The 27,716-nt window shown below is 40.1% G+C and overlaps 3 protein-coding genes across 4 annotated transcripts; 1 reads left to right on the top strand and 2 right to left on the bottom strand.

Moving 5' to 3' along the window:
• Positions 1-249: 249 nt before the first annotated feature.
• Positions 250-4,348, bottom strand: zgc:92606 (uncharacterized protein LOC100000242 homolog). The gene is made up of 5 exons (XM_034127446.1): positions 4,146-4,348; positions 2,485-2,574; positions 2,162-2,240; positions 1,270-1,388; positions 250-720 (listed from the first exon to the last, which is right to left on the bottom strand). Exons 2-5 carry the CDS (start codon positions 2,572-2,574, stop codon positions 655-657), a joined length of 354 nt encoding a protein of 117 aa, XP_033983337.1. The 5' UTR covers positions 4,146-4,348; the 3' UTR covers positions 250-654.
• Positions 4,349-4,782: 434 nt separating this feature from the next.
• On the bottom strand, positions 4,783-17,061 carry arhgef5 (Rho guanine nucleotide exchange factor (GEF) 5). 2 transcript variants are annotated; one of them, XM_034127440.1, is made up of 15 exons: positions 16,581-17,061; positions 11,969-15,640; positions 11,288-11,333; positions 10,973-11,022; positions 9,858-10,213; positions 8,143-8,303; positions 7,865-8,017; positions 7,648-7,777; positions 7,428-7,502; positions 7,236-7,325; positions 6,717-6,859; positions 6,422-6,565; positions 6,242-6,312; positions 5,668-5,772; positions 4,783-5,535 (listed from the first exon to the last, which is right to left on the bottom strand). In XM_034127440.1, exons 2-15 carry the CDS (start codon positions 15,621-15,623, stop codon positions 5,393-5,395), a joined length of 5,322 nt encoding a protein of 1,773 aa, XP_033983331.1. In that variant the 5' UTR covers positions 15,624-15,640; positions 16,581-17,061; the 3' UTR covers positions 4,783-5,392. The 2 variants fall into 2 exon arrangements, with proteins under 2 accessions (XP_033983331.1, XP_033983332.1); XM_034127441.1 differs by having other exon boundaries at positions 12,602-15,640; positions 16,581-17,060.
• A 3,888-nt stretch (positions 17,062-20,949) lies between these two features.
• Positions 20,950-27,187, top strand: m6pr (mannose-6-phosphate receptor (cation dependent)). The gene is made up of 7 exons (XM_034127439.1): positions 20,950-21,262; positions 22,148-22,320; positions 22,515-22,684; positions 23,905-24,014; positions 24,367-24,497; positions 24,592-24,718; positions 25,433-27,187. The coding sequence occupies exons 1-7, from the start codon at positions 21,257-21,259 to the stop codon at positions 25,553-25,555; spliced, it is 840 nt and encodes a 279-aa protein (XP_033983330.1). The 5' UTR covers positions 20,950-21,256; the 3' UTR covers positions 25,556-27,187.
• The last annotated feature ends 529 nt before the right edge of the window (positions 27,188-27,716 follow it).

Genomic DNA, 27,716 nt, shown 5'->3' with positions numbered 1-27,716 from the left:
ATGCAGATGAAACGCCTGTTGCTCAAAAAGTGTTGAGAAACCCAAACGCCCGAAACCTAAAAGTGTCCAGTGAGCATTACTCATCTGATCAGTAAAGACAAAATACTTTCCTCTATATGTGTGTTTCCCCTAAACCACATGCATTATGTGCAAAAGTGTTGTACTTATAAATAAATCATTTAAAAATGTTTTTCCAATTGACATCCAAACCGCAGACATTGCAGAATGACACACGTACAGAATCAGAAATGTATGCATTTTCATCTTTATTTTCCACAAAAGTTTATGATATTAATTTACAAAAAAACAACAAATATTTGCATTAAATACAGAGGACTGAGAAAGAATAAGAGAGATCCCTCAACGTAATTTCATTAACCTCCTTTTGCGATGCATTCATTCTTTCTAATCAACATAACTTGAAGTGTACTAAAATGCATTAAGCTCACCCAGAAATACTGACGACGGTAAACCCTACCAGCGACCACGTCTGCCCTGTGCCAAGCCTTTCTTTCACCATGTAGTTACTTATCAAAACTAATATAGAGAATAATAGTGGTGTGAAGCATTACAAACAGCCTTAACTCTTTATTTCTCAGACAGCCTCGTTCTCTCTCTCTCTCTCTCTCTCTTTCTCCAGTCTTTTGTCCTCACTCAGGCACCGTACACACTCTCATTACTGTAGGTCATGTAGAGAAACAGGTCCTCTTCATGGTGCTCCTGGGACACAACAACAAAAAAGGGGAAAATAAATAATTCAGCATGACAATGGCACTTAAGAATGCACACAGACTAACTAACACACTCAACATAACCTCATAATTGATTATTTAAAGAGTATTAGAAAATGCATTCTCAACTTACCTGTGTATAGACTTTTTGCACTACTTTTTATTTTGTATTTTTGTATTTCCTTATATATGTTGCATTGTTGGAGGAGCTCAGGTCAGAAGAATTTCATTGCCATTTCTACACTGTAGCTTTGTGCATATGACAGTAAAACCTTTGAATCTTGAATATGCACTTCTTCTTTTTTTAATTCACCCCAAATTTGAGATGACTGATCAAAATGTAGTCAAAAAGCTTTTTTCTGGCACCCAGAAAGCTTCAAGTTGAATTAGGATCAGGTCAGAATTTTCTCTTATTGTGCAAGAGGGTTACTGGCAGGCTAAACTTGACCTCAAGTCTCAGCAGATCTATTTAGCATGCGTGCGCGTGTGTGTGTTGGGGAAGCTCCTTGTGAACATGTGTGTGGACGGGTACAGTTACCTCATATACAGCAGAGAGAGGGGAGCTGGATGGGGGAAGGGAGTTGTTGACAAAGAAGAAGAGTGCCTCCTCCGGTCTCAAAGACACACGCTGACGGATCAAGAAGCACAACTGGCCCACTAAAAAAAGGAAGTCGAGAAAGAGAGGGAGATGCTCAGCAAGGGTGTCACTCAGTAGTTTCATTTCACATAAAGAGGAAGAAAACAGGCGACTCTGAGAAATGACCAGTACACTGTTCAGTCTTCTGACCAAAAAACAAAAAACAGGAATACTGCCAAGAGAAATCAAGACGTTAAATTCAATCAGAAAGACAGAAAAGCTAAAAAACCTTATTATGCAGTGACACTATCAGGCTGAATCATGAACAGTTTCCCTTAGTGCACCTATCAGATTTTCACAGCAAGACATTTTGACTTATAGCATGAGACACAGATGGAATTTTAACATTAACTATGGATTATTTCTCAGTAAAAGCGCAAGGGGACGAGATATTTTATCTTCACAATAAGATGAATGTGTTGTGCTATCATGGTAGAGAAGAGAAATATAGAGCGTGATTAAAAATACGGAATCTTATCATTTAAAAGAGATCAGACTCACACTTATTTATGCACCTTATGGTTTATGATACCCTTTATTTAGGATTGATTGATGTTTTTTGTGTTATTTGACCATATGCAATGTCAATTATTTTGGTATGTTGCAGTGCGAGTTTTTTACCTATGAAATCACCTGTGCTGAGTGTTTGCTATAAAAAAAGCTTTTATACATTTATGTGACCACCAAAACTGAAATGTATCCCGCCAAAGAGCTGGTGATTGCTGGATGTGATGAGTCATCTGAGAGATTTAACTGGGATTTTGAAGATTTTGCATGTGTTTGTGTGTTTCACCTGTTAAATCTGAGGGCACCAGGTATTTCTTCTTGTCCAGTTCAGGGGCTCGTGACCTCGGGGACTTCTCCACAATGATCTGGTTAAATAGAGCCAAAAGTAATCAGCCATATGCCAAAATCTAAACAACAACAAATACATTCATACTAATTTACAGTTGCAATCTGTTTAAGAATTCCTATACTTATTATTTTATTAGGATAACCGGCTTTAAATAGAGATCTTGGTTATTTTGTTGTACAAACATAACACCTCCTAACCCAGTTTAATTGATTGAAGGTCACTAACAGTAGATGCAACATGTTAACAGATGTCATACTGACCGGTATCTTGTCAGGATGCTTGGTCCGGACCCTCTCTCCCTCTGCTCTCCTCACCTCTAGAGGTACTGAGCGCTGGTACTGACTGCCCATCTGTAAACAAGGCAACAAACACAAGAAAACATGAATTCCCTCACAATGGCATTATTTACAAAGAATACAGAGCAATGGCTGACGTCACCAATCAGTGTATTCAGTCAACAAGTGATATGACCGCGTAAAGAGCACAGCATTGTTTGATGAATGATGACATCGGGCTTGATTTAATCACGTGTTTTGTGGAGGTCACATTAGGGGTGTGCACTTCTACCTCTGATATCTTTGAGCTTACTATTGTTTTCAAATGCTTTAAGGGTTAATCAGTTAATTGCTGAGGCATCAATTTGACAATTTACCTTTAATGTGTTAAGCTATTAGTCAAAGAAAAACAAAATGTATATATATCTTCATCAATTTAGAAACAATCTCTGAATTCAGTTTCTCAATTGAGAGTGTTTGCTGCTTTTATTTTTCATATATCAATTAGAATTGTATCATTTTATGTCTTTGGTGTTTTGGTCAAACAAAACTAAACATTTGAAGACAGATTGAATATGCCCATCAATATCAATATAAATGGGAACCCTTGTAAACCCAATAATAGTGCTCTTCAGAGGTGGTACTCTAATCTTTTACCTAAGTAAAAGTAGCAATACTAAATTGGAAAAATACTGTGTTACAAGTAAGTCCTGTAGTCAAAATACTCCATTACAAGTCAAGCCTACATTCTAAAGTAAAAGTACAGTTATTATCAAGAGAAAATGTACGTAAAGGATCAAAAGCAAAAGTAGTAATTCTGGAGAAAAAAGTCCTCCAAATGTGATATATATATATATATATGACATTATGACATTGTTCAAATTGTTGCACCAAGCCACATTTTGTAATATATTGAATAATCTTTTTGTGACTTGAACAGTTAGTCCAGTAGTTTGAATTTTAGAGATGGATTAAGTTGAAAGTGTATTACGTTTTTTAGTTTTTTTAGGAAAAATGTTCACATTTTCAAAGTTACTAAAGCTGTGTTAATAAATGTAGTTATGTCAAATTACATTATGTAAATATTCAAGTAAAGAACAAGTACTTCGAAATTGTACTTGAGTATATGTAGGCTACTTCGTTTCTTTCCACCACTGGTGCTCTTACATAACAAGAACCCCAACTATCCGCCACTGTTTACAACCTACGTTAAGCTAGGTGTGGGTAGAGGAAACAGCAGAATCGTGGCAGAGGCTGAAGAAACGGCACACTGTGTCGAGTAATAATCATTTTAACTGAATATTGAAAAATTAAACAATCATAGCTCTCTCCCTAGATTGTTGTGGTCACGATGTCAGTGTCTGCTATCAGGGTTGTTTTGGTCATCGTGAATTGAGGCCACGTCACTTTTAACAGCATCGAGATCAGCTGACTCGCCTTCCTTCCTACTGTATTACAATAACATAACCAAACTAACAAAGCAAATCGTTGGGATTGACTATGTGACAACGTCTCATCATATTTGTGTGTAATTTGTGTTTTTTATTTGCTAACTGAATACGAAATCAACCGTTTACTGTGCTATATAGCTATCAATGCTAACAGCTGCAGCTAACGCATCGAAGAAGACGTTACTGTTCACATACCTTTCAAAAAGACACACACAGGTTTCACTAAAAACACGATAAATCCAGATTCACTTTGCTGTTTCCTTTAGGTCGTCAAGTCTCTAAATGATTAGCTTAAGAAACGGTCATAACGCACAGAAATGCTATGGATACCAAAGATGTCGACTGATCTGCTCCTATTCTCCTGAACGAAAACAACAACAAATACTGCAGGGTACGCCCACCAACGATGTGACCAATCAGAGACGAGTGCGTTGATTGACAGTGGGAGTGTCCGTTTAGAGGACGGCAACGGTAGGATTGCAGTGCGTTTATTGGATGACTACTGTAGTCCCGTTTTCTAACTGACGGCAGAAATAAGCAAAAGCAAACCCTTGAAAATGGGCCAGGCCGACGTAGTGGTCACGCCCCAGCCAGGCGGCCGGCTACGTGCATTATCTGTACTGTTCTTTCTTCTGTAAACAGCTAGTTCAGACTGTTCTCTGCATTTTAGCCAAGGGGCAAACATATGCCAGGAATCAAGTTAATCCAGAACAAGGTTTCTTGTGAACGTGCAACAATGCTGCTGGTGTAAAATGTGTAGCCTACCAGCTTTGTCCAAAACAACTAGTTTCATGATGAAGACAATAATCCACAGCTCTCTTATTAAAGCATGTACTTTTCCAAACGTGATTTTATTCCTCCAATATGAATTATTATGAAATGTCCTCACCGTGTAAGATCTGTACATCTATGAATCGTCTAATACATTTTTGCATGATTTCTGCTAGGTCACCTTCATGCAGAGGCCAACTTTCTTAACAGAAATGCAACATACACTCAACTCTTTGTTCTCTTCAATATACACAAATAATAATAGATTTTTCAAACACAGCAAACTTTTTTTCTCTTTAAAAAAAAGGTGATATCCTTTTTTAAGCATTTTCTCTTAAAACACCAGTCTATTGATTTATTGCCGCACACACTTGTTGGTACTGTACTGTAGATAAAAGTCAATACAGTTACAATGTGCTAAATGTCTTTCAGGCAGGCCTCAGCATGTGCATTGAAGTCAATATCTTGTTCCGCTGAGTAAATCAAATGAGACCCAAAATGATATTGAGATGCATTCTACAACTGTTCAGTTGCTGCACTTTAGAGAAAAAATACAATGGCAGAAAAGCCCATCAGTAGCACTGAGTGTCCATAATAATTTCCAGCTACTCAAAGTCCTCTCCTTTGCGATTTATTCCAGGACGTCCCCTTGTCCAGTCCGAGTGTCCTGTTCAAACGGCAGCTGTGGCTGTTGTCAGTTTGATGGCATCTGAAAGGTTGCGTTGCTGGATATTAGAGTTGGTTATGGTTTCCAAATGTGAATCTGGAACCCATCCACGATGCCGATCGGACAGTCTGGTCCCCTCTACCCAATCTGGAAGGAAAAAAGGATCCAACAAAAAGTTAATTATTGTCTATTCTCTAATAATACCAGGCTGCATATATTGCACGAGTGAACCGTTTTTAAGGGAATGATGGGGGAAGTTAGATAGTGAAATAGTCTTACGGTCACTGCTTTGTTGATGCACTAGAATGATGTCCGCTTTTTCCAACGAAAGCTCATCAGGCTGATGGCCAACAATAGCCCGGATACACTGCATCTGTGTAAAATCTGTATGGACACAAGAGGAGAGAAGTCAGACCTACAATCAACAACTGGGCCTGCAAAGATTGCGCTGCACTGACATTTCCCCCACTCTAGTGTTATATTTATTTGTTATTAGCACATAGATTTTCATGGTATCATGTTATTCCCAAATTATATAAATACATACTGTCTGCCATTTTGATTCAGTCTCTGAATGTAGGTTTAAATTAGTTAAAATTCAAAACAATGTCAATGTTTTTGCTAAAAAAATACTAACAAAAATCTACAGTTAGTTTATTTTCATGTGACAACGCACTCACTGCTGAGGATGCTACATTATTATGAGTTTCAAGTGTTTGTAATCTAAATTTACAAGTCTCAGAGTATCACATTGAGTGTTTTTAATCAGGGAATGAGGTAGGAAGGAATTTAAGACAGAGCTTTTGAAAAACAGTGAGCTTTGCAATTTCTAAACCAAGTAGCATAGCTTCACCTTCTGCAGCAGAAAAGTCTATTTCAGGATGAGGCCGGGAGAGAGCTGATATCCAACGTAGCTTATCACTCCTGAAGGTAGAAAAAGCAAAGATGGGTGAGTCTTCTTCCATGTTTATGTTAACTTGATGACATGAGGACTGATATGTAGACATTCCCTGCCACTGTTTTAGTCTCTTACTCTTTGTCTGTCCGCACCAGAAGGGCTCTGTTTGTCATGTGCAGCCGGAACAGGTTCTTCTGGAGGGTGTGCAGTTTGACACGACAGTTCTCAGCACGCAGGTCAGATACGGGAGAGTGGTCTATAACTGTGAACCTTCCCCCTCTGGAAGCAGAAAACACAAAAGAGAAATTAGATGGCGGAAGGACTGACTGCGATAAGATTGAAGAAATGATAAAAGTCTGCGGATATGCAGGAAACAGGATGTAACAAATGGTAAATGACCTATTTAACCCTTACAGAATTGTTGACTCACTCTTTTTGAAGGGAAATCAGCAAATAGTCATTGAATAGGTGCACATAAATATTCCTCTCCGTTTCTTTTAGAGAGAAATCCATCAGCTCAGTGACCAGACCTTCACGCACCATCCTCCGAGACTGACTGATCAGAGGAAGAGTCTGTAACCACACAAACAAATAGGAAGTATTATAACTCAAGCTCCTTGTAGTCAGTTGTTTAATTGTCCTACATCAAACCATGACTGTTGATTTCAATTGAGCTTTTTCGATGAGAAATAAGTTAACTCCATCCACTGATGAAGACCATGGTGCAGTTGAAAGCTAGTAAGTGAGCCTTGACATACGATCATTTTGTGAGATAATTTTTATATTCCATAAAAAAATACAAAAAACTCAAGGAAATTACATTTGTATTGCTTGAAATGTTGGGTGAAATAAATTATTTGATACGAAAAGAGTTTTGAAATGATTGAAAAACATGAAATCAGTCATTTGCAAACATGATTAACAGCATGTTAATCACAATGTGACTTACCCTGCACTCAAAGCCCACTTTAGCACTGAGAGAGACCAGAGACTCAATGCTTTTCATCTGAGTGATGCTGTCGTTACTCTCTTGAATCAGCTAAGGAAGAGATATATGAAAGAGGCAGAGTTTTGTCACAAGGCAGTTCAAGATATCCAGGATAAAATGTAACATGTGCACAGAATAGGTATATTTATGTACCTTCTCCAGAAGTTTCAAAGCTTTGATGGCCTGTGTTGCCTCTGCAGTACCAGGAGTTGTTCTCTTCACAATGTTCTGTGGAAAAACAATGTGCGTGTGTTAAAGTCACATACAGGATTGAACATGTTGTGAACCATCAACATTGCTGTTAGAGAAATTCTCTCACACACATACACACGCACACGCACACACACACAAACTCACAATCACACATACACACCTGGACCAGCAGCCTAATTCTTATGATCCTCTGGAAGGGGAGGACGAGGAAGGAACGAAGAGGAAGTCTCTGGCAAACAGGACTCCTCTCTAATTTCTCCACTATCCGTCTGAACCCTGGATTCTCCTCCCTGAAAGAAAAAGTAAAATTGAATGTCTAGACAGATACAAACCCTACAGCCTGTAGCTGAACACAAACGCTTGACTGAGTGTCTTACATGAGTCTCTGGTAGGTGGCGTCCTGATAGGACTGGTTGGTGAGGTAGGGCACATAAACCAATTTGAAGCGCTGACAGTGCCATGCGATGATATCACACACGGTGAAGAGAAAGGTATCAGATTCAACACGCTCCTCCAGCTTTGATAAAAAACTAAAAGACAGACACAAATCATGAGTTAATTTCTTCAACATATTTGTAAAATCGTACCTGCACAACACAAGTAGTTTTGATAATATTCAGATACAGAACTATAAATAATGTTAAACATTTCTGACCTGTGGCTGATGGCCCGAACATCAGCGAGCCGGGAGAAGAGCCAGTTCCTATCCTGAGAGGCTAACAGCGTCCCTAACTGTTTGGACTTGACAAAATGTTCAACAACAATGTCCAAACTCCGGCAGTATGAGGCCTCCGAGGTCACCACTTCAAATCTCACCTAGAAGGGAAATAAATAAAAAAAAAGATCAAAGCGTTGAGTAAGAGCCGACTAGGTAAATCATATCGCTAATAAGCAGTGTCAGTTCTCTGAAGGCTGGGGCATTTTGACAAGGATGTGACTAAGTAGGGAGGTAGGTTTCGCAATGAGAAGAAGAGTTCAAGCCCAGACAGAGGAAAACAACCATAATGCCAGAGAAACACACTGGCACATTCATGAGTAAGACACTCATCTGCCAAAAATAAAGTGGATCACTGTGAGGGATATTCTGAAATGATGCAAGTACGAATATTTCACGTGAATTTTGTAGTATGAGAGGTTGGTTGATAAAAGAGAATGGCAGAGTAGTGTCATTTCCCAGAAGTTAAAATGAAATACAACAGACATCAGGAAGCTGCTGAAACGAAAGGACACCCTAAATTGCTTGGTACCTTGTAAACGAAAATTACAAGTGAGCTCATGAGTCTTTAAAACTAGAACTGATTAATTCAAGGTCATGAGATGAAAGAAAATCAGGGAGGATTCTACTGAATTTTAAGAAAAAAGTTGTGCCAGTAATTTTGCAGCAAATGAAACAGAACATTGACACAGATTTTTAACCTGATTTTTTGCTACACATGTAGCTGCTCTGATCAAAAGATACAATCTAATCAAAATCCTTTACAGATTAAAGGTGGGGTAGGTAATTTTGGAGAAACCAGCTCGAGATCGCTAGATTTTGAAAATACACAGCCGGAAGAAATCTGCTACTTCCTTACAGAGCCCCTCCTCCAACACACACGAACGTGCACATGACCAATGAGGGCACGAGATAAGTTTGTGCACAGATGGAAGGCTGACAGGCAGGTAGGACATCCAGTTACTTTAGCCGGCCCGGCTAAAATGATTGGTCGTACTTTTTACAGTACTACGGCTTCCACAGATGACATTTTTTTATGGATTTTTTGTCAAAGCACTTAAGATATTCATTGCTATCGGGATGTTAAGAGCATTCCATGGAATATAACAAAAAGTGTATCTCGAGCCGGTTTCTCAAACTTACCTATCCCACCTTTAAGGAAGAAGGAAGAAAAACTGTTGGTAAAGTGAAGATAATGAACTATATTAAATTAAATGCTTTGGAACGACCTGCCTGGAGAAAGAAGGCTTGCAAAATCAGTGACTTTGCCTAAATCACTTCTTTTTTAATTTGTATTTATTTGTAACAAGTTTTGTCCTGCTCTTGGCCTTGCTTTCTGATGTATTTTCTTATGAGTATCCTGGTTTTGCTTTTCCTTTGTTAAAAGGTGCCATATATTGAAAGTCTCGTGTGGGTGTTCTTATTATTGATAATTGCCTGAAGCGTTCTGACTGATTTCCTTGAGGTGGGAACCTTGATCCAGTCTCTTTCCAAAGAAACACAAATGCATGTCTTAGCTGGAATGAAAAGCACTGCCTGAAGTTACTGGCACGATGTCCTTCTCAATAAAAATGTAGGGCAAAACCCTTCTTACAAGGAAACGTTCTGCCACAAAATAGTGACTAAACTTTCAAATGCAGAGTAAGATTCGTTACCTCCTGTAGTCGTCTCTCGTCATCTGTGAGCTCCACCAGCTCAACGCTGTTCCTGACGCCCGGCAGCTCCCTCCACAGAGAGGCCGACTGAGACGACGACTGAGAGAGAGAGACGGAGAGACGAGGGGAGGAAGGCCTGCCTTCACTCTTCGGGGGCTCAGGGAGAGGCAAGCTTTGGACACTGGTGATGGAGTTTGAGTGGGACAAGGAGTGGGGATGCGGGACAGAAGGTAGGGGAGGAAGGGGTCTGCGGGCAGGAGGGGGGGAGGGAGGAGGGACGCCATCGGAGCGAGCCTGGCGCTGGATCTCAATGTTCTGGGCCGCCTCGTTGTACTGCTGGTATAACTGGGCCGCATCTGGGAGAAAGAGAGGATGTGAGACAGAGAAAAAAGCAGAAGAGAAGAGGGCACAACAGAGATAGACAGAGAACAAAATGGAAGAAAAGGAAAGAAGATAAATGCTTTAGCCAAGAGAAGCTGTTTGCATTCAACATTCCTTTTACACGTACTTTGCAGTAAATTTGCAGCAGCAGCTGTTTTCGCTTCAAGTGAAGAGCTACTAATACTTGCAGAAACCTGTCCCTGGCTTGCACAGACACACATTTATAAACAGCACGTACGCACACCCTCCTGCCCCATGTATCGCAATAAATATGAATCATAGGCTAAGCGACAAACTGCCATTTTAGAAAAAAAACTAATTATGAAATGGTGTCAACAGAAAACTGGTTTCCTTTGATTTTTGAATTTCATTTTCGTTCCAAGGCAACATGTTCAGGGTAAGAGATAAACAGTTTGTGAGCCTGCATTCACAGACGGAGATGAATCACACCAACTGAAGGGAAATGCTCAACTGCGTCATGCTTTTTCCCAACCACATCAGCCAGAAGAGATAACATCTGAAGACACGTCAATTTGCCGTGACCTTTTCTAATAATCAGTCTAAAAATGTAAGTTTGTGATAAATAATAAATAAGGCTAATTGAGAAAACAGCACAGCACATTTATGAGATAGCAGTTAAGAAACACAATGTGTGTGTTTGAGGTCCAAGGCAGACAATTATTATATTTTAAGCAGCATGACCTGATTGAAGAAAACATTTAAAAGATACTCACTGAAAATCTTTGAATTCCTTTTCCGTCTGTCGATTGTGTCCAAAACATTTCTACAGTGCAAAGAAAATAATGATAAGTTATTATCATGAAGACTGGTGGAAAGAAGTGACAGATATGCATGCTCCTTGTTTAAATAAATACATAAAATTGACATAATTTAAATATATCATTGTGACTCTAAGTTTTTAATATCAGGGACACTTAATCCAAATTAAAACAATTGAACACATCTTGTGCACTACTGTAGCTTAACACAGAGTGTGTGTGTGTGTGTGTGTGTGTGTGTGTGTGTGTGTGTGTGATTGTTTTACTTACCTCAGCTCTATTTCTCCCCAGCTTTTGCTTCGATCATCCTCATCATCTGGAATAAAAAAGTATCCATTTGTCGAAACGTTATACAACAGCATACTCATTGACTATGCTCCGATTCATTTACCACGAACTACAAGGACAATTTGGATGAATTAATAAGAAAAAAAGGTAATAAATTAAATAAATAATTAGTTCAGTTAGTATCCGTGCTTCAATAAGCTATAGAATAAGATTAGTTTGTTCCCATAAATCGAGCTTCTCGTGTTATGTCTCAAAGCAGAATCAACTCCAGCCTTATAGCTCATGCTTCTTATTTCCCTCCCTCTCCACCTCCACTTATCTCCGCCCACTACCTGAACTCTAACCACAACACTGTGACGCAGTTCCCAGTTTCATGTAATGTAATGAGACCAGATCAGTGCACTGATGTTGTCTTTTAGCAGATGTCTACATTAGATGTGGGGTTGTTTAGTGTGACGACAAAGTGTTGCAGGAAACTCTTAGACGGAAATGACTAGATTAAAGTCTCCCATCAAAGTCAGGAGGAAAAAACAAGTCTCTACAACATTTAAAAGATTCTCTGTCTAGCCTGAAGTATTTCGATTGAAATTGGATGATTTTTTTTTAAATGGTGAATGATGACAAAAAGAGAATTTGTCTCCCTCCTCCATCTTCTGTCTTTACCTGTTGTAGAGAAAATTCTGGTTCTGCGATCCCTTCCATTCTCGTCATCTCTTCTTTCAGTGGTTTTACGGATTCCCCTTCGTCTCAATCGAGCCTCGGGACCCAAAGCCAGAAAACTGCTGCTGCTCAGCCCAGCCCCCCCTACTTTCTTGGTCTTTGCCACCGCCTCTCCCTCTCCATTATCCCCCTCACCTTCCTCTCCCACCTCCTCTACAGTAACCCTCTCCTCAGTTTCCTCTCCCTGCCTTTCTTCTTCACTTTCCCTAATTTCCCCCTTTCCGTCTTCCCCCTCTCTGGAGATATCCAGGAGGTCAGATTCACTATCATAATTAAGAATAGGGCAGCTGTTAGGCTTGTACAGCGTGTTGCTCACAGTTAAATACATCATCTCCTCCTTATCTCTGCTTTCCATATCATCTGTAATAACGTCATCCCCTGCCTCTTCGCTAATGATCACCTCTACTGCTGCCTTTTCTAACTGAATGTGATCAGATGGCTCAGTTACTATGTCCATACTGGGATCCACCTTCCCTTCTTTGTCTGACAATGTGTCACCATGAGTGTATGCCGTTAAGTCACCATGAATATTTGTGAACTGGTCAGCATGCATGTCGGCTTGGTCTTGCCCCATACCTCTCAACTCCTCCGACGGCCCTTCCTCCTCCTGCTCTGTCTCCGAGTGCTGTTCGTCCGTACTCAACTGGATAACAGGCACACGTGCGGTCCCTTGTCCAACCTCCTCCTGTTGTTCCATGTTCTTGTTGTCTGCCTCCGGCTGGTTGACCCCTTGTTGTCCTGCTTCATCAATGGTATGTTCCTCCGAGTGTCCCAGGATCTCCCACAACACATTTTTAGCCCATTTAAGATGGGGGGCCTGGGAATGACGCTTGGGTTCCTCGGACATGCTCCATGCTCCGCTCATTCGGATGCGAATGGCCTCCACCTCTTCTGGACTCATTGCTCCGGTGTTAATCCCTTCCAAGATGGGTTGAATTTGTTCAAGATTCACCTGAGAAGCAACATTACCATAGGGATTACTGGGCACCTGCAAATCTAGCTCCTGCTCTTCTTCCACTCCCCCTTTATTTTTGCTTCTCCACTCTTGTAGGAGTTTTTCAGTCTGCGAGTCTTTTTTAACGGTCCCTATTTCTGCGTATGGGTGCTCTCCTTTGCTCTTTGTTTCCCCTCCAGTCTCTCTGTATCTGACATTCACTTCGGTTGTGTCTTCTGAGGCCGGCGTTTCCTCCCCTGGCACGTCACACTCACTCTTCCTCTTTGCTTGCTGGTTGTTGATGACTGTTTTTTCATCATTTCTACTCGGATGCAAGTCATCATCCTGTGTGGCCTCATTGCGACTCTCCATATTTGGGTTGTGTCTTTCGTCCCCTGCCATGTGATCATCTTGTGACGGGGACATCTTGCTGGTGTTTGACCTGGGCAAAGTTTGCCCAATCACACAGAAGACATACTTTTGCTTCTTCTTCTTCTTCTCCTCGTCTTCATCCACCCCCTCCTCCTCTCCCACTGTCCATCCCTTCTTATCTCCCCCCTCACGCATCTGGATGGCATCATGTGAACTTTCCAAGAATTCCCGACAGTCCTCAAACTCCTCTTCTTCGTCTTCCTCTCTCTCATCCTCGTCGTCTCCTCCGCTGGACAAGGTCACAAAGCCGTCCTCTCCTGACTGTATTCTGTCTCTCTCTCCGCTCCACCCCGTCTCACTATCTTTTTGGGCTCTGTCATTTCTCCCCCCCTCTTCCTCTCTGTCACTGTCCCCTGTGTTATCTGTCACGCTCTCTCCTTCTGCGTCTCTCCGCTGTCTTCCCTCTATCCCTCCATCACTGTCAGACATCCCCCTCTTATCTCTTTCTCTCCAGACTTCACCCACGTCCTCTCCATCTACACTAACACCCTCACTCCCCGTGTCCCCCCTGTTCCTACTGCTCCCTTCATTCCTTCCTCTATTACTGCTTTCGGGCAAGTATTTCTCACATGGTTCCTCTTTTACTCGCCGTCCCTCTCTTTCAGCCTGTGACTCGAAATGTCCATCTTCATATCTCCTCCTCTCTTTCCCCCTTTGCCTGTCTTCTAACTCGTCCTTCCTATTCTTGTCCTTCTCTGGCTCTAACCACAGCCTTCTTTGCCCCGTCATATCTCCCCTGTCTTTCTCTTGTCTCTCACTTCTTGTTTGCCTGCTTTGACTTCTTCCAGCACCTGTATGTCTTTGGTCTTCTGTGTCTCTGTCACTCTCTTTCCCTGACTCCTCATAACTGTCTCTGCCTCTCCTCTTTCTCATATCACTGTCCATGTCGCTGCTCCACTCCCCGCTGCTCTGGGCTCGTGGAGGCACCCTAGGGGCCGTCTCGTTCTGGGATCTACTTCTACTGCTTGTCGCATCATCCCGTCTCGGGTCAGCCTCTCTTTCCTTTGTTTCCCTGCCACGATCTCTGTATCTGTCCTCCTCTCTCCTGTCATCCTTCAAGTCTCTCACACTTTCTTTCCCTCTGTCTCCCTCCCTCTCCACTCTCCTGTCAGCCTCTCTGTATCTCTCTCTATCTTTTTCCCCTCCCTTCCTCCTGGTTCCATCCGCTTCTCTGTCCATGTATCTCTGCCTGTCCTCTTCCTTGGATCCTTGCCTGTCTTGATCTCTATCCCCCTGTTTCTTCCCGTTGTTGTCCCCCTCACTTCTGCTGTGTTGATATGTCAACTCCTGCCTGTCTTTGATCCTAACTCTCTCCTTCTTTCGCTCTCTCTCATCACTGTCTCCTTCACTCCTAGTGTCCCTCCTTCCCTCTCCCCTATCAGAGGGCATTTCTCTCTCTCTTCTCCTGTGTGCAGAATGCACCCTGACCTCCCTCTCTCCTGTGTTAGGCTCCAGCTTATCCCTTTTTCTAGCAGCATCCCTCTCTCTTCTGTCCCGTGAATTACCCCCTTCTCTTCTCCTGTCTTGAAAAACGACATCAGGCTCCGGATATCTTTTCATCTTTCGTGATCTATCATCTTCGACGGGTCTTCCTAAAGTGTTTGTTCCCTCTGCCTTTCCCCTGCTTCGGATATCATCTCTTTCCCTCTCCCTGTACCTCTCTCTCTGCTGTGTCCTTTCTCTTTCTCTCTCCCGGTCATCTGGCTCTACTCTTCTCGGCCCATCTCTCCGTCTTCTTTCCTCCCTCTCTTTGTCCAACTCCACGGTGGGTGCCATTCCTCTTCCGCGACCTGGACTGCTTTTTCTCATCCGGGGAAATGTGTCGCCTTTCTTCGTCCCCCTGTCTAGTTCTCTCAAACTCTCCTTCTCTAAATTTGACAGGGGCCTCCCATTTTTGCTTCCGTCGTCTTCCTGCCTCCTCACTCTTTCGGTCCTCTCTCTTTCTCCCTCTCTTGGCCTTGGTGCAGGAGCTCGGTCTCTTTCAGAGTATTTATCTCGTGGATCCATATCTTTGTATCTCGTTTTGTCCCTCATTTTCTCGGCCTCTCGCTCCCTCCTCCTATCTTCCTCCCGGTTGCTGTCTCTGTCTCTCTCTCTCTCCGACTGGGCAGTCATTGCTGGCCTTGGACTTGGATCGCGGGAGATTTTTCCACCTGGCTGAAGCTTGCGTTCAGATGTGTTGAGTTTAGTTAAAGTGTCAAAGGGCGTGCAGCTGGGCCTTTTAGTTCCCATTTTATGATTTGGAGGACCTAAAAGACAGCAACAGTCCACATCATCAATTAAGAAATCGACCTTTTATAAATGCATTCTAAACTCTGTAAATCATTCTGTTATTGGTTTAGCTTAAGTGCAGCATGTGTATACTGTATGTATGTATATATGTGTATGTATACAGAAAATGTGTATGTGTAGGTTGCATGTGTGTATATGCATGTGTGTATATGCATTTGTTTTACATGCATATATACTCATCCAACAATATGTCTGGCATATATTTGTGTGTATAAGGATCACTGGCAGTGATAGGGGATAGGGGATTACTTTAGTCGTTGTTATTGTTTGTCTGTGTTTTTCTTGTTTTGTTTTTTATTTTTCCTTTTGTACATACAATCAGCACAGACCAATCGCTCATTTGCATTGGCTTATTATGTTTACCATTACTATATGACAAACACTGCTTATTGATTGTCGAAACTAAATAAAAAGATTTCGACCTTTGAGAGTTAGATAACTTCAGGTATAGACAGATCAATGGAATGCAAGTCAAATAAGCAACATGGTCTACAAATGTATAGGTAATGTCACAGAATTGAGTACAAGTACTCTTAAAAACGAAATGTTCATTACTGCGCCATTTGACACATGCTGATAGCTGCCACAATGAAGCTGTGTTCTTTTACGTTATTTAGTCAAATACAATAAATATGGCAGAGTTATACTTTTACAGTAGAACAGTATTTCCAGAAAAAAAAAAAGTGGCACTCTCTTACAGTTCTCAAAGAATGCAGCACAGACTTGCAAAGCACAGCATACCAAGAGAAGTCTTTCAGAAAGTGAAGGCCTGTGACACATAGGCACGGCATGTAACATGTAAACCACAACTAAGCTGGACCTTACTCTAACTGTGCTCAAAACAGGAGCAAATTAAAGAAGAAGTGTCAATATAAAATCCATGATAAAGCCACTCACCTGAATGTAGTATCCTGGGGAGATCTGAGGTCTCCCCACTGGGTCCAGTTCAGCTCAAATGCATGGGATTGCACAACACACAATAAATGACACCTCACATTGTTTAGTTGACGATACAAATGTGCTCAAACTAATCAAAACTATATTTGTATCTCAATACTTTGACTCTTGTGAAACACTTAATGTTTACGCCTGAGCTCTCCTTACTTTTCCCTCTTGCTGCCTCGCTGTCTCTCCCCTCCTTCCTCAAATTCCCAAACAAGTCTGAACAGATTGACACTTATCTTTCCCCTCCTCCTTCTCTCTGTCTTGTCCTCTCAGTGGTTGCAGCTGAACAGAAAGATCTCTAATAAATCAACTTAAAGTCTCTCCACTGCTTTAGTTATTTCCCCTCCCTTCTACTGTCGATGTGGTCTCTTTTGTGGACCCCCCTGGCACATATAGTACATAACTCTCTCCTGCTCCATTCTTCTCTCGCGAAACACAGGAAGTATACCTCCTTGGTGTCTGTGTCTTGAAGCAGCGATTGGTTGATATGCAGTAGCAGGGTGTGTCTGAAGCAAACACACAGCCAGGTAAGGTAAGGGCTGTGAACATACAAGAGAGAGTGGGGGAGGGGAAACAGAAAGTAAGGATTAGAGCACACAGTTTGGTGGAGAGCTCAGTGAGGCCTATAAAAAAACATCCCTACATTCCCCTGAGAGGTAGTAAAGAGGGGAACGAAAGGGGAATACAAACACTAACTTATGATTTAAAACCAAAAAAACATTTAGAAGTCACAGAGGGAGAAACCAAGGGAGGGGCTTTAACAAGGGTGATCTGCGAATGATCTGTTTAACAATGACTGATTTACTTGTTTGATTGATTGCTGATCAAATGTTTACCAAATTTTAAAAAAGGACACCCAACTGATTGCTTTAACATTTACTTGTTTCTTTGTTTTGTGGCATTACTTTGACTTGACCTTCATCAGATGTGTACGTCCTACATGATTCAGATGTAGTACTCAGATGAATGCAAACTATAGCCTACCATATATATATATATATTTTATATTTTGGACCATTAACTAAACTAAACTTCTTTGCACGGAAGCAGGAACCAATCTTTAAACATTTTTTTTTAATTCCTTCAATATGTTGCTCTTATTTAGCACTGGGCCAGGAGGTGCAAACCTAATGTTGTTGTGCTTTAAAATGCCAATACCGTAAAATGAACTGAACTCTCTAACTGTCTCCTCTCTCATAAAGTAGGGATATTAATTTATGTTGAGGTTAAGAAGCCACACTGATGTAGGTCTAGACTCTAGGCAAATATGTTGCAATACAAACTAAAATATCTTTCCATTGATTTGTTCTTTTACTCTTTCTCAATGGAGAACATGTTGTATTGACTTTAAAGAGCAAACACACTGAGGAATGTTTATCATCTTTAATCTTATCCGCTTTTTTAAAGTCGAATGAGGCACTGTTGCAGGGAAATCAATCAGATCAAACTCCTTCCAGGTTAAAGGTTGTCTTGTATTCAAATACATTATCCTAGTTTGAAACGTTTAGGCACAGACTATAGATAACAAAATACTTGTTGCAATGTTTAGATGCTGCACATTAAAAAAGTAAATGAAAATACACTTTGGTCCAGACTGAAATATCTCAAAGTCCATTCATTGGATTGGCCTGGAATTGTGTACAGACATTGATAGTCAGAGAACACTGCTGACTGGTTATCCTCTGACTGGAACTGTATCCCCACCGTCAGGTAAATATTTCCTGTTATCCAGAGAGATATTTCAACATCTACCGCTTGAATAGAACAAGATCTTTGATCAGACAATCATGATTCCCAGACAATCTATTGGAGTGACTTCCTGACGTTTTGGTACAAATACTTGTGTTCCCCCAAGAAATATTAATAGCTTTGTTATTTTCTTACCTGTTCATTAAAGGGGACCTATCATGCAAAATGCACTTTTGTACGTCTTTTATACATGAATATGTGTCCCCGGTGTTCCAGGGAACTCACCAAGTGTCAGAAAACACAACCCTCTCTATTTTCCTCCATACCCAAATCTCTAAAAAAGGGGCTGCAACGGATCTGATAAAAACTGATCCAGATTTGAACACTGTCCTGATGTCAGGACAGTGGCGCTACGGCTATTGGGCCAACTCCACCAATCAGGAGGAGACAACCACGGCATTGTCGTTCGAAAGCGCTGGAGACGCTGTAGTACATATGCCAGGCCTCTAGATGGTGCTGTTCTCACTGAATCAGCCCTTGCAAAAACAGAGCTAACATTTTTCAAATTGAGCGAAATGAGGCATGGCTAAAATGCATGATCTGTTTGGTATTTTGAAAAAAAAAAGTATAAATATGCCTTATATAGGTATGGTCCTACACTATATTATTCAAATATAGCATGATAGGTCCACTTTAAGTTTATCTCACTTTTGTGTATAGTGCTGGATTTATTTTGGATTTAGTCAAATATTTGCATAAAGACCATGCAACAGTATGAATTACATACTAGATAGATAGATAGATAGATAGATAGATAGATAGATAGATACAGTGGCGACTGGTCATTAGGGGCAGGTGGGGCACAGCCCCACCTAGTGTCAGCAGAAAGTATTACAAATAATGATTACAAAAATGCAAAAAAATAAATAAAAAAATATATAAAATATATTTTAAGATCATGTTTAATCATCTGATTCGTCTGTACATTGCTGTTTTAGTCTGTGTTCTTCTAATTAGTGTGTCTACAGTCACAGTGTGTGCCTATTGAGCTGTTTAGAGCCATGTGGGACAAAACCTGATTATGCCCCTTCCTCTTGCTGTGAAGTGAACGGTGACTGTAAAAACTTCACTGCGCATGCTCAGAGTATTTTGTAATGTAATGTGTGTGGCAAAAAAATAATGACCAGAGGGGCACGGAGTTACCATCCCCACCATACGTCATCTCAAATCATTCAGAGCTGATTGGCTGTAAGTACGTGTGCCGCGAAAAGTGTGGTGCTTGAATAGGAGACGAGAGAGCTGCAGTGGCGCGTCCTAAAACCAGGAAGTAAGCACAAAAAAGCAATGAGATTTCTCCAGAGGATTTTAGAAAATCGCTCGAAATAAGATCTGTGGGAAACGTACCTGTTAGATAAATGCACGTTTTGATTAGCCGGATAACATCCACATGTCTACCCTACTTTTATAATTTTTTTATCATAAATCTATGGATTAGATTTATGATAGACTTTTGAAACTACAAGAACATAAGGAGGACTTTTACAAAAAAGTAATAGAAATGTTTGTCCAGAAGGATAGGCAAATGGACTTCATCTTCAAGTCAAGGTAAGACCGCCATTTTATTGACAATGGGATCTTACTAAGAGAGAACAATTCAATATTTAAATGATAAAATTACATTTTTTGGGTATCCTTTTGTTGAACTGTCTGTTTAAAATTAATCGAAGCATCAGACAAAAAAAGCTTTTGAAAATAATATTATATTTTGGTTTAGGTCAAAATATAATATTTGTAAACCTGAAGAGTCAGTGCCAGTGCCTCACCAGCCATGAACCTCACTGCACGTCACTGCAGAAGCTTATATATAGACATCTAAGTTTTTTGTGCCCCACCACTTTTGTACATATAAAAACGCCACTGGATAGATAGATAGATAGATAGATAGATAGATAGATAGATATATCACAGATATATAGATAGATAGATAGATAAGATAAGATAAGATTGAACTTTATTTATCCCTGTGAGGAAATTCAGGCGTTTATAGCAGCAACAGGGTCGGGGTGAAAAACAGGATTCAAACAAGGTAAAACATTAAGATAAAATACAATACAAATACAAATAATAATACTAAAATTACAAAATAAAGTGATAAAGTAACTGCTGAAACAAGATATCACAATAAAACAATAAAACGTTGAGCAGTTGAATGGACATATACATATTTGGATTGTCAACTATATTTACATAAGTGTGCACATTTTAGTGCAGGTTAAAGTCTTGTAAAAACAATGCAGGTTGTATGTATGTAAAATGTATATGGTAGAAAGATATAGATAGATAGATTGTCATGCTATTTTGGAATTACAATTTCCTTTTCAAATTTACATAATAAAGTAGCATATTGGCTTCCATAATATGGAGATGCAATTTATTACATGAGGGTTATTTGTAATGGTTTGTGCAGCGTTGACTGATACCATGCTAACTGCACAGACATCATGCCATTGCATCTTCCCGTTCCCAGCTCTGTGTGTCTGTCTGCTGTCAGCTGATGTGGGTGTGAGCAGGAATCAGCCGCAGCTCATTGGTCGCGCTTCATTTGCACGGTCACATGTGCGCGTGTGTTTAGTTTCACTTCCGCACTACTGCTGTGTATACCTCGTTAGCCTCTTGGATGCCCTTCTTTCACACATTTTTTAGAACAAGCGCGTTTAATATCGAGGAAAGAAAAAGCGTGCAGCTAAAAACGTTCCTTTTAGATGTGATGAGTTCATGCATATTTACTTTATTCTTTTCTGAATAACAACACAGCAGCTTTATTAAGTGAACCAGGAAGCGACGTTAGCGAGAGGAAGCTCATCAACGTTGGCTACATGTTTAAACAAAGCTGTAACTAACAAAGAAGCTGTGCCCGCTTGTTTACAGTAGAAGAAGTCATGAAGGTAGGTGCACTTTGTAGCCACAACTTAAACTTTGTTTATTTTTGGAGGCATCTTTGTAACGGACTGTGTTTCCTCTGAAAAGTTTTTGCCTCATGCGCACATCAACAGACATTTTGCATGCACATGACGTTATCTAAAATAGGTCGATTTACAACCTAATTACCAAATTCAGTTTATACTGTTCCTATACTACAGGGAGTTGTTGTCCAGGATTAAACAACAAGTTCCTTCCGTGTTGGTTTTTTGTCCAGGAAACAAATAAATGACCATGCCAACCAAGTAGTTCACCGGATTATTTTCAGTCTTTTTAAAACCGTGTAACATAGCTATTATAATTTCCCAGAACCCACGATAATATATTCAAATAGTTTGCACTATTACACAAACAGTGTAAACGTCAGTCAAATATAAGGTATGACAAATACGTGCAGTATACTTTTGCAAATATAATTGAAGAATAACTTGAAATGTTTCATCTGATTCTCAAAAGGTTGCCTATCAATCTTCTGTCAATTGACTAAATAAACTGCTATTTATAGTATAATGTTACTGTATTATAGTATAAAGCATGGCAACATACGTTCGAGTTTCCATTTTTTCAGATTTTATATTATCTAAAGCTTATTTCAAATGAATAATAACATTACATTACATGTCATTTGTTAGACGCTTTATCCAAAGCGACTTACATACATTCAGTACTGTGGACAATCCCCACAGGAGCAATTTGAGGTGAAGTGTCTTGCCCAGGGACACAACGACATGCTGACTGTGGGACTCGAACTTGTTATTCCCTGATTTGAAGTCCAGCACACTACCCACTGAGCCACAGCCACCCGCTGTCAAACAAATGTCAATAATTTCTCTCATGTGGACATCTGCCAGGTGGTGTACAGTCACGATGGAGGGCCCTTCCTGGTGTGGACCCTGGTGGTTCAGCTGGTGCTCTGTGGCAGTGGGGTCTACGCCACTGATGGCACAAAGAACTGTAAACTGTTAACAGAGTCTGCCTCAGAACGGGAAGTCCTCAATCGACTAGAGCCACTCGCCCATAAAAAGTAAGAAGTGACTCAACTGTAAACCGACACATCAAGCAACATCAATATGACTTTTTATATTTGTTGGATTGCCTGTAATCAATCAAACATTTAACTTCTTGAATATGCAAACCAATCATGTTAGAAACATTTGGACTGATTTATCCGTTTGAGATGTTATTAATTGTTTATTAAATGTTTTCTCATATTGACAGCTTTACAGCAGTGACCAATAATGGAACTGAGAGTTACACATACGTGTTCCAGTTGTGCGGGGACGTGGGGGGGATTCAAGGAGCTGGAGTTGTTCAGTTCGAAACCAAGAAGATGGAAAATAAACCGACAGTGATTGGCATGTATAATGCAACACAGGCCATTGGAGGAAGTAAGTCCCAAAACATAATAATTACACCCTTATTTACCCTGACTCTGTGTAAATGTTAACCATTTGTGAATTGGAAGGTTGGACAATTGCATTATGTTTGACCAGTGGCGGCGCCAGGGTATGGCTGGGGTAGGCTACAGCCATACCAAGAAATTGCTTAGCCCCACCTTAGCCCCACCACGAAAAATGATGTTAAAGTAAGCTAAATAAAGTCCGCCAACTCGCGCGGAGTAAATTGCACAGACAGCAGTTAGTAAGATTGATTTCAGTAGCCGGAAATACCGAAGACTAGAAACGGTTTTGAAAACTTTTGTCACGTAGTGATCGTCTTCTCAATAAAACATCTTTGATAATGTCTTCTGGCCAATCAGAATCACGATAAGGGCGTGGTGTTGTTACAGGAAGTCCCGACGGAGAATACTTTTGATGTAGTACATCTCTATATACATCGATACAACATTACGTGTTGATAGAAATCAACACGTAATGAAATAAGACCCCACGGTTTGATGATTGATAGGTGTGTGGGCTGTCTTTCATTTTGACACACAGAACAATGGGGGCTATCCACCCTTATCCACAATGTAATGTAATTCACACAGCCTCTTCCCTCTTCTCTCTGTGAGGAGCAGCAGGTTCAGCTTTCAGAACAAAGTAACCAAAAACTAAAATGGTAATCATTTTTTTAAATGTGTAGTAATAGATGTATTTATTTTTCTTCTCAAGACAGTACCAGAATGTGTATTTTATGTTAGTATTTCAAAAAATCTCCTGGGGGGAAATCCCCCAGACCCCCCTGCAGGGGTTGGGTCTTCAGCATGTCAACTCTTTCGCCTGTGGGGAAATTGCAGGATTGGCTCCAGGTCGCCCTTTTTATTTACTACAAGACAAATGTGCCTTTTTATTTCATACAGTTCAATTTGGATTGAGACAGGGAAATAATCTAAACCTCACGCGTGGCGTTTCACTGTCAATCGCTAGTGGCGATATAGCGTGTATGTAATTACATTGCAAATACTGATTTGAGCCCCACCACTGTATGGGTTAGCCCTACCATAGATTACCCAACAAAAATACTCTGGAGCCGCCACTGTGTTTGACACAATATATGAGCATATGACCAAAAAATGCTTAAGATTTGTTTACTCATGGGATAAACCATATTTATTTGGGTGATTTAGGTCTGCATTCTCTGTTTTGACACTTTGCTGCCCTTGCAGGTGACTGGGTGATGTTGTTCTACAGAAATGGTGAAAGCTATGATGGCCACTGCTCCAAGGAAATGAGAAAAGCCATGATCATGATCTCTTGTAACAGGGGAATAAGTTCGGTAAAAAAAATGCAAATTTGTACATCACCAGATATGTGAGAAATGCTTTGCACTATGTTTAAAACACAAATGCCGGGATCGGGGTGGCTATTTATTAGGTATCCATTGGATACATGATCAAGGAAGACATAAACACATACTCCACACAGACTTATAATGCTATGGCACAGCGTTTTACAACTGCTGCAGTACCCTTTGTCTTACTGAAATGAAGAGTGGCTGCGTTTCTCACACAGCGCTACCAATTGGTCTGAAAATTGCCTAATGTTATGCTCCATTTCTCTTTTTTTTTTTATTGTGTGAGACTTGTAGGCTATTTACCTTTGTGTGTCTTTTACCATCTCACACCCAGGACCAGATGAAGGTGGTGCTGGAAGTCAGGCAGAGGACGCAGGACTGTTTCTACCTGTTTGAGCTGGACTCCAGTGCAGTGTGCCCCTCTCTTGAGTCCCACCTCAGCACTGGCTCCATAATACTCATCATGTGCGTAAATACACTCTGTAATGACACAAAACCCTAATGTCAAAGCATGTAATATTATGAATGAATAGTAATTATAGGCCCTCTCTTCTTCCAGTGGTTTCTGTCTTCTTTCTGTGTATCTCCTCGGAGGATTTCTCTACCAGCGACTGATTGTTGGAGCCAAAGGAATGGAGCAATTCCCAAATTATGCTTTTTGGCTGGAGGTTGGCAATATGACAGCGGTAAGCCTACTATGATTGATACATAACGTAATTAAAAGGAAAGTTTGCCACCTTTTTATGGGGAGTTTGAAGTCAATTGAAGCAACACATTTCTTACTGTGTGTTATATTGACTGAGAGAATATTTATGTGCCTACATGTCCAAGAATGCATTGCGTTCAGGTATCCTTTGCCTGTACAGCTTTGCAGGCTATATCCTTGTCTAACAGCTAATGCAGACATAGCTCCGGTGTCTTTTGGCTGCATTGCTATGGACGTATACTCCAGCTAGAATACATTTGGCTGAATATCCTAGTCACCCAAAACACTGTTAAATATATCCTTGTCTATAACATCCTTTGCACATTCATCTGTCAGTAACATAGCCAGTCTGCATTGCAAGGGGAAAATGGATGTTATATTTCAAAGCGGCCTTAAGTGCATTCGTGCTCCCTGTCTGGACGGAGACAGAGACAAGAAATCCAAACTGAAATAGCATGCAGTTCTTCCTTGCGTCCAACTACGTAGCATTCATGTCAAATGACGTAGTTGCAGTTGCAAACGTGGATTTCCCAATCAATTAAGCATGTTGAGAAACGTGTTTCTTCAATCGACTTCATTTACCCTCACCACCTATTGAAAATCCATATAAAATGTGGCAAATGTTCCCTTTTTAAAAGATCAGGCTCATGTGACTTATTTTGTTTTAATTCATAAACTTTACCCCCCCATACAGGATGGTTGTGACTTTGTGTGCCGGTCACAAAATCGTGAGGAAGCCCCCGCTTACAGAGGAGTGGCAACAGAGCCTTTAGAAGAGGAGCCAGAGGAGCGAGACGACTACTTACTGCCTATGTGACCTCCATATGTCAGGAATGGGACAGACATGTTCACTATGTGACACGGCGTACTTTTTCTCAAGTTTCAGGTTGTTGGTAGACACAAGTCTTGTTTTCTCTTGTGCTGGTTTAGGTTAGGACCTGTCAACACTTTGCTTGTATTCCAAACCTGTGCCTAAGGCAACTACAGTGTGATCTGCTTGTCACTTAGGAGGGCATGTTATTAATTGGGCGGACATACATGTCTGCTCTTACTTCCCCATGCATTTCATTCAGCTGTTTGCTGTCAAACAAATGAATGATTCATCCAAGATTACAAAGTGACAATAAAGATTAACTCTTCAATGGAAATTTGGCACAAAAGGGAGAAGTTAAGAATTCGGGTTTCTGATTTGAACTCAATTACATATTGCTCATCTTTTCCCGCTTAGCTAATGATTGTTGTTCGAAGTTGGTGCAGGTTGCAGCAAGCTGTTTTTTTATGCGTCATGGTTCTGCACTGACAGTTGCAGGTTACAAAACAAGTGCTTTTGCTTGTGTCATTTGGCTTTAATCAGTTTGTTTTTGTGTTTTAAAAGTAATATGAGAATGCAAGTGTTTAATGTTTAGTTCTGTTACTATGCTCACACCCTTGCTTAAGAGGTAGAAATCACTGCAGAAACCATAGCTTGACTGAATTTGAGTTTTAGTTTGGCATTTTCTTTTCTTGCACATTTTGGCGAAAATATACCACATCATTGCTAATGTGTACCTAACATGTTCAGTATTTCCAGCTTTCTGACTGACATCTAGGCTGACTTACATCTTCCATTTTTATCAGAAAGGTCAACAATTTAGTTAAGTTGATGTGTTAAACTTACAAGTTTGGTGTTTGAAGCAATGCATCCTGCTAATTTATCAGTGAATTGTATCTTAAATCACTATTGTAGGCCTGTTAATGCTACTACACAGTGATGGATATTTGGAAGGTTATGAATTCTGCTTTTCATAATGTATGATTTGAAAAAAGTATGGTTTATATCTACTTGTATTTTCATAGTAATATAACATTTGCAGTAAAGGAACAATATTCATACTCGCAAGATATTTAATTAGGAAACGTATGTTTGGTTAACGGCAAATGCACAAACACTAACAACGACAACAATATTTTAGGAGGATAGATCTGCAATGTAAGCATTTTCTATACACCTTCTTTATTCAAGTTTTTTTATGGTTGTAAAAATGTTACAGCTCTGAGGATAAAATGATAGGTTAGTTATGTCGAAATGATGTTAAAGTTTCAGTTGTGAATTAACTTACTATATTATTGTGAATGAGTGAGAGTTTGTTTGTTGGATTTTGTTTATTTTTTCATGATTTGCTTTTTTGTGTTTATTAGCCTTTTTTTTGCTTAGTTTGGTGAAGTCTGGTGGAAATGGTCACTCCTGTGGATGTAGTGAAATTACCAACCTCAAGATTAACATAAAGCTGTTTTGGTTCAAGCATGATTTCAAACCACCAAGCTTTCTGTTTGTTTCTTCATTTCACCAAAAATGAAAGTAGCTTATGTGTGCCCCTTGTAGTGGTGAAGTAAGTACACACCCAAGTGCACTCACCTCTGGAGATGTAATGAATGTAAAATGTTTTAATAAAAACATTTCATGCACAGATCTTTTTTTATTAGTTTATATTTTAATGGACCTCGTGTTTAAGTTTTTAATTGCTAAAGTTGAGTAGCGTTTTGATTACAGATCTTCTTTTGGCAGATGTTTTGGTGAACACCATATTGCGAGAATTGTTTTGTTTGGGTATTATTTTGGGGAAATCCTCATGGAAGTATTTTAACCTTCACAGTCTATGATTATAACCAGGAGTGGAAAGTAACGAAGAACATTTACTCAAATATTGTACTTAGGTACTTTTTAGGCATATTTGTACTTTACTTGAGTATTTCCATTTAATGCTACTTTATACTTTTACTTCACCACATTTCAGGCAAATATTGAACTTTTTAGTACATAAACAGTTACTTTTTACTTTATAAATATGCAAATATGCTAATGTAGTATAATGCAGTACTGTACTACACATCTACACAGCAATTTAAAAATCAAAATTTGGTCCACATCAAAAAGTGTAATGCTCTTACAAGTATAAAAGCAGGATCATATAATAATCAGTATAATAAGAAACTTTGTA

This window comes from Trematomus bernacchii, unplaced genomic scaffold (assembly GCF_902827165.1).
Source record: "Trematomus bernacchii unplaced genomic scaffold, fTreBer1.1, whole genome shotgun sequence".
Lineage (NCBI taxonomy): Eukaryota > Metazoa > Chordata > Actinopteri > Perciformes > Nototheniidae > Trematomus > Trematomus bernacchii.
The sequence above is the reverse complement of the archived record's forward strand: the minus strand, read 5'-3'. Positions and strand labels throughout refer to the sequence as shown.

What these genes read in the sequence shown, in the direction of transcription:
- zgc:92606 (XM_034127446.1), bottom strand. Translation starts at nt 2,574, where the DNA reads ATGGGCAGTCAGTACCAGCGCTCAGTACCTCTAGAGGTGAGGAGAGCA. An exon ending in AGCATCCTGACAAGATACCG is followed by an intron (nt 2,241 to 2,484) that starts GTCAGTATGACA and finishes CTATTTAACCAG; the next exon opens with ATCATTGTGGAGAAGTCCCC. An exon ending in CTCTCTCTGCTGTATATGAG is followed by an intron (nt 721 to 1,269) that starts GTAACTGTACCC and finishes GTTGTGTCCCAG; the next exon opens with GAGCACCATGAAGAGGACCT.
- arhgef5 (XM_034127440.1), bottom strand. Translation starts at nt 15,623, where the DNA reads ATGGGAACTAAAAGGCCCAGCTGCACGCCCTTTGACACTTTAACTAAA. An exon ending in AAGGAATTCAAAGATTTTCA is followed by an intron (nt 10,214 to 10,972) that starts GTGAGTATCTTT and finishes TCTTTCTCCCAG; the next exon opens with ATGCGGCCCAGTTATACCAG. An exon ending in CTGGTGCGGACAGACAAAGA is followed by an intron (nt 6,313 to 6,421) that starts GTAAGAGACTAA and finishes TTCTACCTTCAG; the next exon opens with GAGTGATAAGCTACGTTGGA.
- m6pr (XM_034127439.1), top strand. An exon ending in AACACAGGCCATTGGAGGAA is followed by an intron (nt 22,685 to 23,904) that starts GTAAGTCCCAAA and finishes CTGCCCTTGCAG; the next exon opens with GTGACTGGGTGATGTTGTTC. An exon ending in GGCTCCATAATACTCATCAT is followed by an intron (nt 24,498 to 24,591) that starts GTGCGTAAATAC and finishes CTCTTCTTCCAG; the next exon opens with TGGTTTCTGTCTTCTTTCTG.